General features: G+C 34.6%; 1 protein-coding gene across 7 annotated transcripts in view; it reads right to left on the bottom strand.

Annotated features, from left to right (window-relative positions):
* The window catches only part of abr (ABR activator of RhoGEF and GTPase), a 282,138-nt gene that overhangs the window by 22,110 nt on the left and 246,473 nt on the right, over positions 1-13,555 (bottom strand). Inside the window, exon 1 of one of the 7 annotated variants that reach the window (XM_005168629.6) lies at positions 10,835-11,311. The exons of 5 other annotated variants lie outside the window; for them this stretch is intronic. In XM_005168629.6, coding sequence (XP_005168686.1) covers positions 10,835-10,990 — 156 coding nt within the window. In that variant the 5' untranslated portion in view covers positions 10,991-11,311. Of the gene's footprint in view, positions 1-10,834; positions 11,312-13,555 lie in introns of those variants that run through there. One more of the 7 variants, NM_001100016.1, reaches the window with a different exon arrangement.

Below are 13,555 nucleotides of genomic sequence, written 5' to 3'. Positions count from 1 at the left end.
ACATCTCAAACTGTCATTTTCGTCATTTAAATGACATAACTGAGCGAATGTTAATTTTATGCATGCTTATGACAACTGTCATAATGTGTCATGGCATCTTTTCAATCTATAAAATATACCCTAGAAGATTTTTAAAATCTAGAATATTCAATTATTCTTCATACTAAAAACAGAAGTTTTTATCAGAAAATGCTTACTGAACAGTTGTTTGGGGAATCAAAAATAATTCTTCTACTGCACAGCCCTAAATTCTAAAACCCCCTATTTTTAAGCGTGTACCATTACACTGCCAGAGTAAGTGTTTATACAGTAAGGTTTTTCCAAAGAACACTGTGTCGAAAAATAAAGTATTTCCATATAAATGGTCTAAAAACATGTCAGGATGGTTTTGGTTTGTGTGCCTATCAAAAATAGAACTTAAAACCACAGGGAGTCAAGAGATCCAGCTATCGTAAATACCCTGAAAGTTATGGAGCATACCATATATTTTTAACAGGCATATATTATAACAGCTTCTATTAGATGTTAATGTGTCTGTTACTAATAGATGCAAGCAAAAAAAAAAAAAAAAAAAAAGAGAGGACAGCATCATAAATCTAGCTAAACATCTGTAATAGAAGACCTATGGATAACACAACTTCTCATGGACCCATCTGGTACACACAAGTCTTTAAGACATGATGTATTAAAAAACATGAAGTATTTTCTACTTTGTAAAGGTATTTTAAAGCATAAATGCCACTGCATGAAATATAAGAACTTTACTTTAAAAGACCCTTGTTTCAGCATATTTAGTCAGTTAAATACTAAATATTAACTACAAATTTCAACACAAATTATTATATAGTGCAAGAGTCAGGTTTTCAAATTTATTTTTAACAATAAGTGATAAACTTTTGAAAACAGATCTGTTGTGAAGTCTGAAGTTGTTAATCGATTGTATAGTCTTTTGTTAAACTTATCTGTTTACATTAACTGAACTTATCTTTGTAACAATTGTGCCTAAAATGGAATTGTGCAGAAAAACAACATTACCCATGATGTTGTAGAGAACAATCCACCAATCACAGCACTGTAGCAACACCTAAAATATTTCTATACACACATTTTGCAATTTGTCCTAAAATACTTCTCCAGATCTTCAAATCAACAGTTTTAAACATTTTCCATTGTTTTTCATTTTATTGATTTTCACAATGATTCATGGAACTGTAGTTCTATCCCTAAGCCTTTAGGCATATTTAAAAAAAATAGATAAATCTAATCTTCATATATTTCTTTGGTTTGAACAGAAGTCTGTACCAAAGTTTGAAATGCTTTAACAAAGACTTTTAAAATCTCAATGAGGACAAATGAATAGCAAATAATACTGGAACCAGTGCTGCTGAAAAAGCACCAGCACTAATGCTACAGAGCATCCAGATAAGTCTCAAAAAAATTAATTTCCAAAATAAAAGTCACACAGCACAGTTCACATTTACAAAATCCAATTTGTAAACTCAAAACACAACTCATTAATACAACATAATTTTTACAATTTCCGGATTGGATTGTGCATTTACGAATCGCGTTTTGAATTTCCGAATTGGATTTGTGCATTTACGAATCGCGTCTTGAATTTCAGAATTGGATTTGTGCATTTACGAATCGCGTCTTGAATTTCAGAATTGGATTTGTGCATTTACGAATCAAGTTTTGAATTTCCGAATTGGATTTGTGCATTTACGAATCAAGTTTTGAATTTCCGAATTGGATTTGTGCATTTACGAATTGTTTTGAACTCACGAATTGGATTTGTGCATTTACGAATCAAGTTTTGAATTTTCGAATTGGATTTGTGCATTTACGAATCACGTTTCGAATTTCCGAATTGAATTTGTCCATTTACAAATTGGGTTTTGAATTTCCGAATTGGATTTGTGCATTTACGAATCGCGGTTTGAATTTCCGAATTGGATTTGTGCATTTACGAATTGTTTTGAACTCACGAATTGGATTTTGTAATTGTGACTTGTCTTGTGGGTGTATGAATTATGTTTAGTAAATGTATTATTGTTGAGACTGATTTGGCTTTATAAAACACATTCCAATCCAAAATTTGGATTAGACACCAAAACTTATATCAAAGTACTACACACTTTCCAACCAACACCATCACTGAACAACACAGTTAAAAGCAAAAAAAGAAGTAATTTAAGCAGGTCAACAGCATCTGTATCCAGTCCCAGATATCAGAAGTTAGGGATGTAGTTCATTAGCCCAATAAGCAAGGCCCTTATGGGGGTTCAGCAGGCCCTCACAGGGGTCTGGTGCCCTTACATTGGCAGCAGAAGATTTATGTGCATGATAAAAGCGCTCATTAGCATATAGCTGGCATTTAAAGAGGAGCAGGGTTCATCAGTGCTTCAGTCATTAGCATGTTAAGACCTGGAGCACCATTTGTGAGGAAGAATAGGCAGGAGAGGAGACAATTTACAGCAGAAGATGGCTCAATCTCTGGGGACGTATTCCTCATCTCATACATAATACATTTCTACACATAAACCCGCCTCTCTCCTTCTGTTCTTCCAGCAACTTCAGCCTTGCCGAAAGGAACTATAGTGACGAAAAAATATTTTTAGTAAATAATATAATATATCATTTATCCTTAAGATGAGTTCGTTAAAGGGATAGTTTACTCAAATTCTTTAAAATGAATGCATAATTAATTGGAATCTGTGCCCGCAGAAATCTGAACAAAAGAAAACTTTTGAAAAAAACAAACAAAAAGTGCTCTGGGGTAAGTTCAAATGTATGGTCGGTGCTCTTTGGGTAAGGGATTCATCAAATCTGCAACAAGAATCAGTCCAAGGCACTCGAGTAAAGTGTAAAAATTAAAAAGCCTTTATTCACATGGCTAAATCTCTAAAAACCTACGCGTTTCTCTAGAGACTCTAGACACACCTGATCACTGTTACCCTAATGAAGGCAGACTTCTGCCGAAACGCGTAGGTTTTTAGAGATTTAGCCATGTGAATAAAGGCTTTTTAATTTTTTCACTTTACTCGAGTGCCTTGGACTGATTCTTGTTGCAAAAGAAAACTTTTGTTGATTTCATCATTCAGTCTGGGCAAAAATAGATTTATTCATTTTTTATTTAATGTCACTTAGATTATTGAATAATATGCAAGTGTCTGGATGATTTGTGTAGAAAACAATTTGCAAAGTAATAATTTCTATGTCTTTTATAGGATGTATTACATGATAGACCTACCATAGCATTGTTGGATTTCTATTATAAACTTGTAAACCTTTAAAAAAATTCATCTTTACTCTCAAAATCTTTCTGCATGAACCCAGTTTTTCTATGCAGAAGTAGCAAATAAATCAAAAATAAAATATAATCCTACCATCTACTTGCAAGCCAACTGACCAAAAACAAATTGTTATGAGACATGTTTTGAAGAAAAACTATTCATAGTCATAAAACTTCAAAATCAAATTGTATACTCAACATCCCCTTGCTTGCTTTCCTGCTTAATTCTAAGCCATGTTCAATAGAGATCCCTCAAAAGTGATGTATAACATAACAAAATAAGAGCATCTCGAAAATAAATTACATTTAAGTCATTTAGTCACATTAAAGTATCTGAATGAGTAAATAAAACTACTGAGCAAATTTTCACAATGAGCAAATCTAAGGACTACTAATCAAAATTAAACCGCAAAACTACAACTGTCATGTACATCTTGTAAGGAAAGCACAGTTTTGTAACCAGCTCTAAATGTCCTCGAAGGCCAGAGGGCGCTCTTGTGCAGAAACTCCAAGTATATCATAAAGAAAAGGGAAATCCTCATAGCTAGCATTATAAATAAACTGCATTCATTGACTAAAATAAACACTTTACAATAAGGTTGTATTAGTTATTGTTAGTTAAGGCATTTAATAACATGAACAAACAAGGAACAATACATTCATTACAGTATTTTTTCATGTTTTTTAATGCTATTAAATGAAAATTGTTCATTGTTCACTCGCGACGCATGAAATAATGTTGACAAGCATAAATTTGGATTTTATGTTAATGTACTATTAACTATGATTAACAAATGCTGCATTGTTAAAGTATTGTTCATAATTAGCTTATATTAGTAAATCTATTAACTAATGAAACCCTATTGTAAAGTGTGACCAAATTAACTGATAAACCCATAACTACAGAATCATCTCCCAGAAGGATTTATTTCAAACTGAAGTTATAAAGAAAGTTTAAAGTAAAGATGTATTAATATGTGGTATTTTTACATGCAGCATTTACTACACAGAGCTGTACTTCACAAAAAAGTGACGCAAACAGCTATCACACAATGTCTAACTAGTGTCAGTATCGTCCAATTAAATCGATACCCATTTTAAATGTAAATTTGCATAGCTTGTCAGTCTAGAAAATGCAGCTTGACTTGAAGTGTAGCAAATGTAAAAGCACACAGGACAAAACGCAGTGAAAATCAGTGAAAGTAAAAACTTTACTGACAAAATGCAGTGAAAATCACCTTTGATTAATCGCCCAGCCCTAATAGATGATGATTTATGGTGACCCTCACAGAGTTTGGGTATTTTTAAGTGGCGAGCTTTTCAGTTTACATTGATTCTACACTTATTATTGTGATTTATGAGATTGAATGAATGAAAATGTGAAAATTAATGACTTTAAAATAATAATAAGAAGAATTTATTACATTTATATTGCGCTTTTTTTGGAAACTTAAAGTGCTTTACACATTGAGGGGAATCTCCTCATCCACCACTAGTGTTGCATCATCCACTTGAATGACGCGATGGCAGCCATATTGCACCAGACCGCACACCTCACACCAGCTGATTGGTGGAGAGAAGAAAGAGTGATGAAGCCAATTTTGATATGGGGATGGTTAGTAGGCCATGATGGACAGAGGCCAGTGGGCAAATTTGGCAAGATGCCAGGGTTAAACCCCTACTTTTTTTCTAAGAACATCCTGGAAGAATTTTTATTGACCACAGCGAGTCAGGACCTCTGCTTAACATCCGAAAGACGGAGTAGTATGAAGTCCCCTTCACTATACTGGGGCGTTAGGACTCACACACACCAAATGTTGAGCACCCCCTGCTGGTCTCACTAACACCACAAGCGTCAGCTTTTACCATATGTTCTCCCTCCAGGTACTAAGCGAGTGCAGCCCTGCTTAGCTTCAGTGGGCGACCATGTGAGAGTTGCAGAAAGCTGGCGGCAAATGTTTTGGAAACAACTACAAACGGCTGTCCCCTCAAATAATGTACTACACCATGGTACGGAGAACAATTTTGACCATATCCTGAGGAGTTACAGTGGAGTTTTAGGTTTATCGAATGAAAGCGAGTCTGTGGAGATCAGACATTACGAGCAGGTCACGACACAACACTGCGCTCATTCATGACCATATCAAAAGAACACACTCACACAGATAAACACACACGCACACACTCTTGGCCACAAAGACTCATTCAATATTCAAGTCAATGAGAGCGGCCATCTGTGAGAGCCTTCACAAGTGTGTCTCGAAGCATTTTAGAGTAAGAAGAGGTTTGTTTATAAATGCAATTGGAAGTAAGTGGCAATTACGTGTGTATCTATTACACCTGCGTCTGAATGGGAGTGTGTGTATGAGCAACTGTCTGGGTCTAAATTTGACAGATAGTCTTTGATAGTCAATACCTGAGGAAAGACAAAGACAGGGTGTGTCTGTTCTATATGTTTAAGTGATTTACTGGCAGAATTTCTTTATAGATACTTTATTTTTATTTTACTTTAGATTTATAGATAAAAGGAAGAGATCTTCAAAAGAGCATGTGCTCAGCATATGGAAGGACAAGTGGGTGGCTTTGTTGTGTATAACACAAAAAAGTCATTCACATCTTGCAAATAAAGGTTCCAAATGGAGGTCTTCTCGGCAGAGGACAATTTTGGGTTGTTTAATGAATTCTAAAAGAACAGTTCACCCCACTTAAAAAAAGAAAAAAAAAAAAAAAGAAAATTACATTATTATTTACTCACCCCTTCCCTTCTAAAGAAGATATTTTGAAGAAAGGTGAAACATGTAACCATTGACTTCCACTGATAAAAATGCTCTGGCTCATTTACGTAAAAATCTAATGATTTAAAAAAAAAAAGATTTCATATATGAAACAATACTAGACTTTGTAGAACTTATTTTTATATTTGTCCAAACTTAATTTTTCTTTAATTTCTTTAGTCATTACTTTGTGTTTTTGATCTACCTGACCTAAAGATTTTTTTTTTTGACTGTCTATATTACGAACTTAAAAAAGAGTAGACCATTGGACCACAACCTTTTTATCAACACAAACTGGTCAAAGCTTGACAATTTTTCCATAGACTGGATTGGGGAGGTATAGGGTGGTTTGTAGGTTGCTAGGTGACCATCAACCTGTTTCTCAGAGGATGGCAAGCTGACAAGCTGTTTTATTTTTTGCAAATAAGTTTTATTTATGAAGAAAATTAAATAGGACTGCAGTGTTTTGGTGTTCTGTGTTTGTCTGAGATAATTAGTCTAACAGAAATGTGTATAGTCTTCATATATACCTTCATATATGAAGCTGATTGGTCCATTCTTGTCTCATGACTTGCAGTGTGCGCATGACATTCATTCAAATAGGGGCGTCTGAAAGGCCCAAACATATCATGCCTCCTTTGGAAATAACAAACTTGAACAAACTTTAGAAAAGACGTGATTTACAAATGGTCTCTAGAAGGCCACTATCATTTGTGATCTTCAGCAGTCGATCTTTTTGCACAGAGCTGCAGGATTCACCTGAAATGTTGACAAATGGGTTGCAGATTCATTCCTTCGCTGGCCTTTTCCCCTTAGCAAAGAAACTTTCCAGAGACTTCTGTTTCTTACTCATTTGGCTAACTTGTGGGTTAAATGTTGGCGCTCAAGTGACCGAGATGCAAGCAAGAGAATACGATCAATTTTCAAAATAAAAGAATTGTCAAAATAAAAGATTGTTCAGTCTCAGATGATAAATAAAACAGAAATAAATAATGATTTTTTGTGCGGACCAGAACCAATTGATCTATGGACTGGTACTGGACTGTGGCCCAGTGGTTGGGGACCGCTGGAGTAGACTACACATACAAAGAACTAAAGAAAGCTAACATTAAGGCAGTAAAAATTACAAGAAAAAGGAAAAACAAATACTATGAAAGGCAAGGGTTACCGGATTTCTTCAAAACATTCTTCAAAATATCTTCTTTTGTGATGATTTCAAAACAATTTGAGGGTGAGTAAATAATAAAAAAAAATTAAAAATACTTTGTGACGTAATGTTTATTTTTTTGTCTGAACCCTTTAATATACATGGGCTTTATACACTATTCTACACAATTCTTTAACTGATGGTTCCACAAAGAACCAACAACATCCATGGAATGTTTTTCCTGAATCAAAGGTTATTTAAAATGAAAAGGCGTTATTTGGATATTTAAAAAACGTAGAAAACAGCTTTGGAACAACTGAAGGGTGAGCAAATGATCACATTTTCAGTGAACTATCCCTTTAAAGGTTTGCAAAGAAGCATGAATGCCAAAACAGACGCTTTATTTTTAGACCGCAGAATGACAGTTTATGTGTATGTCACAGGATTAGGATCAAATCGGTGGACTCTTTGTCTGCAAATTTCCCCTACAGTCAGTCCTGGGTCAGTGGAACAGGAAGAGTATTGACCCAACAGGGCAGAATACACACACGGAAGCACAGCAGAGGCTAAAGCGCTTTGCTCATGCAGCCAGAAACACTATCTGCACATAAATTACAGCTTAAAGTGCTGGCAGGGCAAATACACCCCAGGTGGAGAGAAAAAGATTTCGCCAACTGACTTCACCACACAAACATAAACACACCCGCGCACACACACACATACACAGCTGCACACCTACAGTACTTCAGTACAGTACTCATCTAACATACAGGGTGAGAAGTCACTGATCTCATCACAGAAACATTCAACAACAGTGAAAGCTGAGACCATGTCCACATGTACACGGGTTTTCCCTGCCTTCATTAAAATAAATAATAAATAAATAATTTCCATCAACATGAAAATCCAAAAGCGCTCTCAGATGCATGTGAAGGGACCAGAACCAACAGGTGGCATCTTCACCGTTTAACCCTGTTGGCCAATAAGAAAAGAGAACGGTGTGGACAGCCCGGTAATCATGTGGCATTTTGAGGTTCAAATCCATGTCATACAAAAAACGACACTGGCAGGCAATCCTTCTTTCCAGAATGAGGGTCTGTAAACTAAAATACTGTTCATAAGATTGAGGTCAGTACATCTATTTAATTTTACTTTAAAGTATTTATGTATTTGTTCATTTAATTTAACAGAAATTGAGACTTTATCTCAGCAAGAACGTAAGCCAAGGCATTTATAACGTTACAATTTATTTATGTTTCATACAAATGCTGTTCTTGTATTTATTAATCATCAAACAATCCTGAAAAAAACTAAAACATTAGACTGTTTTCATCACTAATATTGAAGAAAATACTAAGAAAATGTTAGTAAAATAAATGATGAAGCATAATAATAACCTAATAAAAGATTATTCATTGGTGTGTGAGAGGAAAGGGGTGAATAATTGACCTTCATCAGTGGGTGGGTGATACCTGTCAGGGGCCCTGAAGACACAGGTTAAAGTGATAATTAACCTCTAACTGCGCACACACATACATGCACACGCACACACATTGTGAAAATTGTGGGTTATAAAACTCAAATTGCAGAAAATGATGCCAGATTTTTAAAAAAAATACAAATTCAGATTTGCAAAAAAATAAAGTATGAATTATAAGATATAGGATTGTGAAAAAAATGCATGACAGCAAGATGTAAACAAACATAAACTACCCTTTTTTCTGAGATAAAATATCAAAATCACTGCAGACTTTTAATTCTATGATTCTATCAAACAGGCTTCTGCATGCTTTCGACATTGTGCAGAATAAAGCTCTATATTAATATTTGCGACTTCAATTCATAAAACAAGAGTGGACAAATCAAACCAACTATATTACTGCATGTCATTACCCTGACTTACATTTAAACTCTCAAAGCACAGTTTCTTTGTAATATACACGTATCTTCTGCATTTCTTTTGACTTTCAGTGAGTAAAAGAGAGCAAGCTCTTTTTAGTTTGGCTGATTTTACGTTTTCTAATGGCAAATATATATATTTAAAAAAAAAAATTAATTGCCTACAGAACAAACTATTATTCTTTACGAAAATGTTTATTTAAAGCATTACGCTTAAAAATGTATTGAAAAAAAATTTACACTTAAACATGGCTTAGAAAATATTTAGCTAATAATACTGCCTTATATACATGTACACTGTAAAAATGCTGAGTTCCACACAAAACATTCTCAGACTGAGCCGAAGGTTTATTTTCTAACAAGACAATGACACTAAGCACACAGCTAAAATAACGAAACAGTGACTTCACAACAACTTCGTGACTGTTCTTGAATGGCCCAGCCAGAGCTCTGACTTAAACCCAATTGGGCATCTCAGGAGATACCTATGCTCTGTTCACCAACGTTTACCATCCAACCTGACAGAAATGGAGAGGATCTGCAAGGAGGAATGGCAGAGGATCCAAAAATCCTGATGTGAAAAATTTTTCTTAAAAAGACTCATCGCTAGATCAAAACAGTGCTTCTCTAAATACTGAGCAAAGGGTCTGAATACAAGGATCATGTGATAATTTAGTTTTTTGTATATATAAATCTGCAAAAAAATTTCAACATTTCTGTGTTTTTCTGACAATTTGTGGAGCTGTGTGTACATAAATGGGGGGAAAATGAACGTAGCAAATGGCTGCAATATAACAAAGAGTGAACCATTTAAGGAGGTCTGAATACTTTCCGTCCCAACTGTATATGAGAATAAAACATAATTAAAAAAAATATTGACAACTATTGACAAACTCTAAAACAATCTCCATTTTCTTCCTGATATCCAAAAACGGAAACAGCGCAGGTTCACCTGAGTGACTGAGTGAGTGAAAGAGCTGAAAAAAAAAGCAGACTGTGCACAAGCAGATAGAGAGAGAGCGGACCTAGCAGATGGAGAGACAATGAAATGACCCTAACCACACAGCTAAAATAACAAAATAGTGGCTTCACAACAACTCTGTGACTGTTCTTGAATGGCCCACCCAGAGCCCTGACTTAAACCCAATTGAGTATCTCTGGAGAGACCTAAATAGCTTGATAGAAATCAGATATAATTTTAACAAAAGGTCATCAACTATTGATAAACTTTTAAACAATCTTCATTTTCTTCCCGACACATCCATAAATGGAAACATCGCAGGTTCACCTGAGTGACTTTGAGTGAGTGAAAGAGCTGAAAGAAGGCAGACGGTGCAGAAGCAGAGAGCAGATCTAGCAGATGGAGAGAGAATGAAATAGACAATGACCCTAAGCACACAGCTAAAATAATGAAATAGTGGCTTCACAGCAACTCCGTGATTGTTCTTGAATGGCCCAGCCAGAGCCCTGACATAAACCCAATTAAGCATCTCTGGAGAGACCTAAATAGCTTGATAGAAATCAGACATCATTTTAACAAAAGCCTGAAAACTACTGATAAACTCTTAATCAATCTTTATTTTCTTCCTGACACATCCATGAACAGTAAGCGCAGGTTCACCTGAGTGACTTTGAGTAAAAGAGCTGACAGAAAGCAGACGGAGCAGAAACAGAGAGAGATGATCTAGCAGATGGAGAGAGAATGAAAGAGCGAGTGACCTTTTGTCGGAGGAGTTTACTGCGCACGCGACCCCACAGTTTGGCGCCGGTGTTGGTGTGTCTTTTGATGGTTGACGTATCATCCACACAGCAGTGCTGCTCTATGCGCTCACACACCGAGTTCAGATTACAGTCCGTCACCACGATCTCCGTCATCCTGATTCTGTTTCCGAAGGGGGACGCAAACCCCCGAAACACTCCCAAAGAAAGAAGCAAACTGTTCCCAAATTCCAGATAAAACAGTTCTTGTGACAGCCAGATGAATTTCTTGACTTCTACTCTCTCTCTGAATATGAATTAAAATGCTTAAAAGAAATGAGCCGTGAGACAGAAAGTGCTCATTTGTGGAAGAAAGCAAGGGCTGACATGTTTCTGCTTTTTCTGAAGCGTAATAATTGAGTTATAAATCCTTGAGTGGATGTTAAAGTCGCTCTGTCCGCTGCCTGCATCTCTCTCCTGCTGCTCGCCTCAACATCTGATCTCCAGAAAACACAGAGAGCTGGAGGAAGAACCGGTGGGAGGAGAAAAGGAGAGAGAGCGAGAGAGAGAGAGAGAGAGAGAGAGAGAGAGAGAGAGAGAGAATGGGCAAGCTGATTCAATCACTGAGCAGTTTTGGAGTCTCCAGATGTGAGAGAGAGAGAGAGAGAGAGGAGGACAGAGAGACATAAAGGAGTGACGCTCTTTGTGTGTTGAATTATTACCTTGGTGTCTCACAAAAGCTGTCAGGATTCAGTTCATCCATAAAACACAGGACAGAACTATTCATTGAAGAAATTGTGTTTAGCGTATAGAAAAGAAAGCCTTTTTTGTTTAGAATTAATGAGATTTTTTTTCATTTCTGACACATTTTCTTCTTCAATCAGATAATTACTATGCAAAGAATGAGATGGATGGATGAATGGAGGGATTGACTTAATTTGTGATAATATTAAGCAATATTATGTCTTAGAGTTTTTCTATTAAATAATACAGGTTTTATTAACTTAAAAGCCTCCTTACAACAACTGTAGAAAAAAACACCTCAGATTTTAGAATGGTATTGTTTGTTTTTATTAAATTTTATAATAAGTTATGAAATGTGTACATTTTGTAAATATTTCGCGAGTAATGTTAAATAGAGCAAGGAGATTTTCACAGTTTTTTCCCATTATTTTATTCATCTGGAGAATGTCTTCTGTCTTTTAGTTTGGTTTGGCTGGAATTAAAAAAAATATATATTTTTGCCAATTTTCTAAAAAAACAAACAAATGTTATGACAATATAATTAGTCCAATTTAGAATTTATTTATTTTTTAATAACAGATCAAACCACTGTTGTCTAATGATTTGCAAAGCCATACTAAATATTAATATATAATTTTAATTACTAAATATAAATGATTATTTTTTATAAAATATGCATACATATTACACAATTAAAATGGTATTGTTTGTTTTTATTACATAGTAATAATTTTGTTTGATTTTTTATATTTTGGAAATATTTTTCAAGGGATGTTAAATAGAGCGAGGAGATTTTCACACTATTTGCTATTATTTTATTCATCTGGAGAATGTCTTCTGTCTTTTAGTTTGGTTTGGCTGGAATAAAAAAAACTGTTTAAAATTCCAAAATTATATATATATATATATATATATATATATATATATATATATATATATATATATATATATATATATATATATATACATATATACATACAGTGTATATATAAATATTTTTTATGTCAAATTTAATTAATCCAGTTTAGAATTTATTTCTTTTTTATTTATAGATCAAACCACTGTTATGATTTATTACTAAATATGAATATATGTATATACATATAATTAATCTCTCCTCATGTTCAGTTATTTCACTTTAAAGGCAATGAAAAAAACTTATTTGTTACTATAAAAGTAAAATTCATGGGTCTACACACAGGAGTCTAAGAAAAAAAGAAATCTTTGAAGAATATATCAAATGGCATTAAGAGGTTTTTTGTCTCAAATTTTTGCTTCTGTTTTTGATTATATATATTTTTCTTTTAACTTTGCTGGAATAAAAAAAAAAAAAATATATATATATATATATATATATATATATATATATATATTTTTTTTTTTTTTTTTTTTTTTCCAAAATCATTTTTAAGGTCTTTTCTTAAAGTGGTTGTTTTAATTTAAATTAATGACTTATTATATTTAGTATTATTATTTAATTTTTTTAACTGCTAATTTATGCCGGCATGGTGGCTTAGGGGTTAGCACTGTCGTCTCACAGCAAGAGGGTCACTGGTTAAAGGCCCGGCAGGGTCAGTTGCCATTTCTGTGTGGAGTTTGCATGTTCTCCCCCTGTTGGTGTGGGTTTCCTCCACAGTCCAAAGACAAGCGCTGTAAGTGAATTGGATGAACTTAATTGACCTGTAGTGTATGAGTGTGTGAATGTGAGAGTGTATGGGTGTTTCCTAGTAGTGGGTTGTGACTGGAAGGTCATCCGCTGTGTAAAACATTTGCTGGAATAGTTGGCGGTTCATTCCGCTATGGTGACCCCTGATAAATAAGGGGCTAAGCCGAAGGAAAATGACCGAATGACCTGCAATTTCAGAAAAGTGACAAAAAATATCTATAATTGTGAGTTATTACCAATGACTGTAAAAAATATGGACGACGCGACAGCCCTTTTTCCCATTGAACGCCTTGAGGGCAAAACGCCTGCTTGACGGGCACAAACTGTCGCAA

The sequence above is a fragment of the Danio rerio genome, chromosome 5 (genome assembly GCF_049306965.1).
Source record: "Danio rerio strain Tuebingen ecotype United States chromosome 5, GRCz12tu, whole genome shotgun sequence".
Taxonomy (NCBI): Eukaryota; Metazoa; Chordata; class Actinopteri; order Cypriniformes; family Danionidae; genus Danio; species Danio rerio.
The sequence above is the reverse complement of the archived record's forward strand: the minus strand, read 5'-3'. Positions and strand labels throughout refer to the sequence as shown.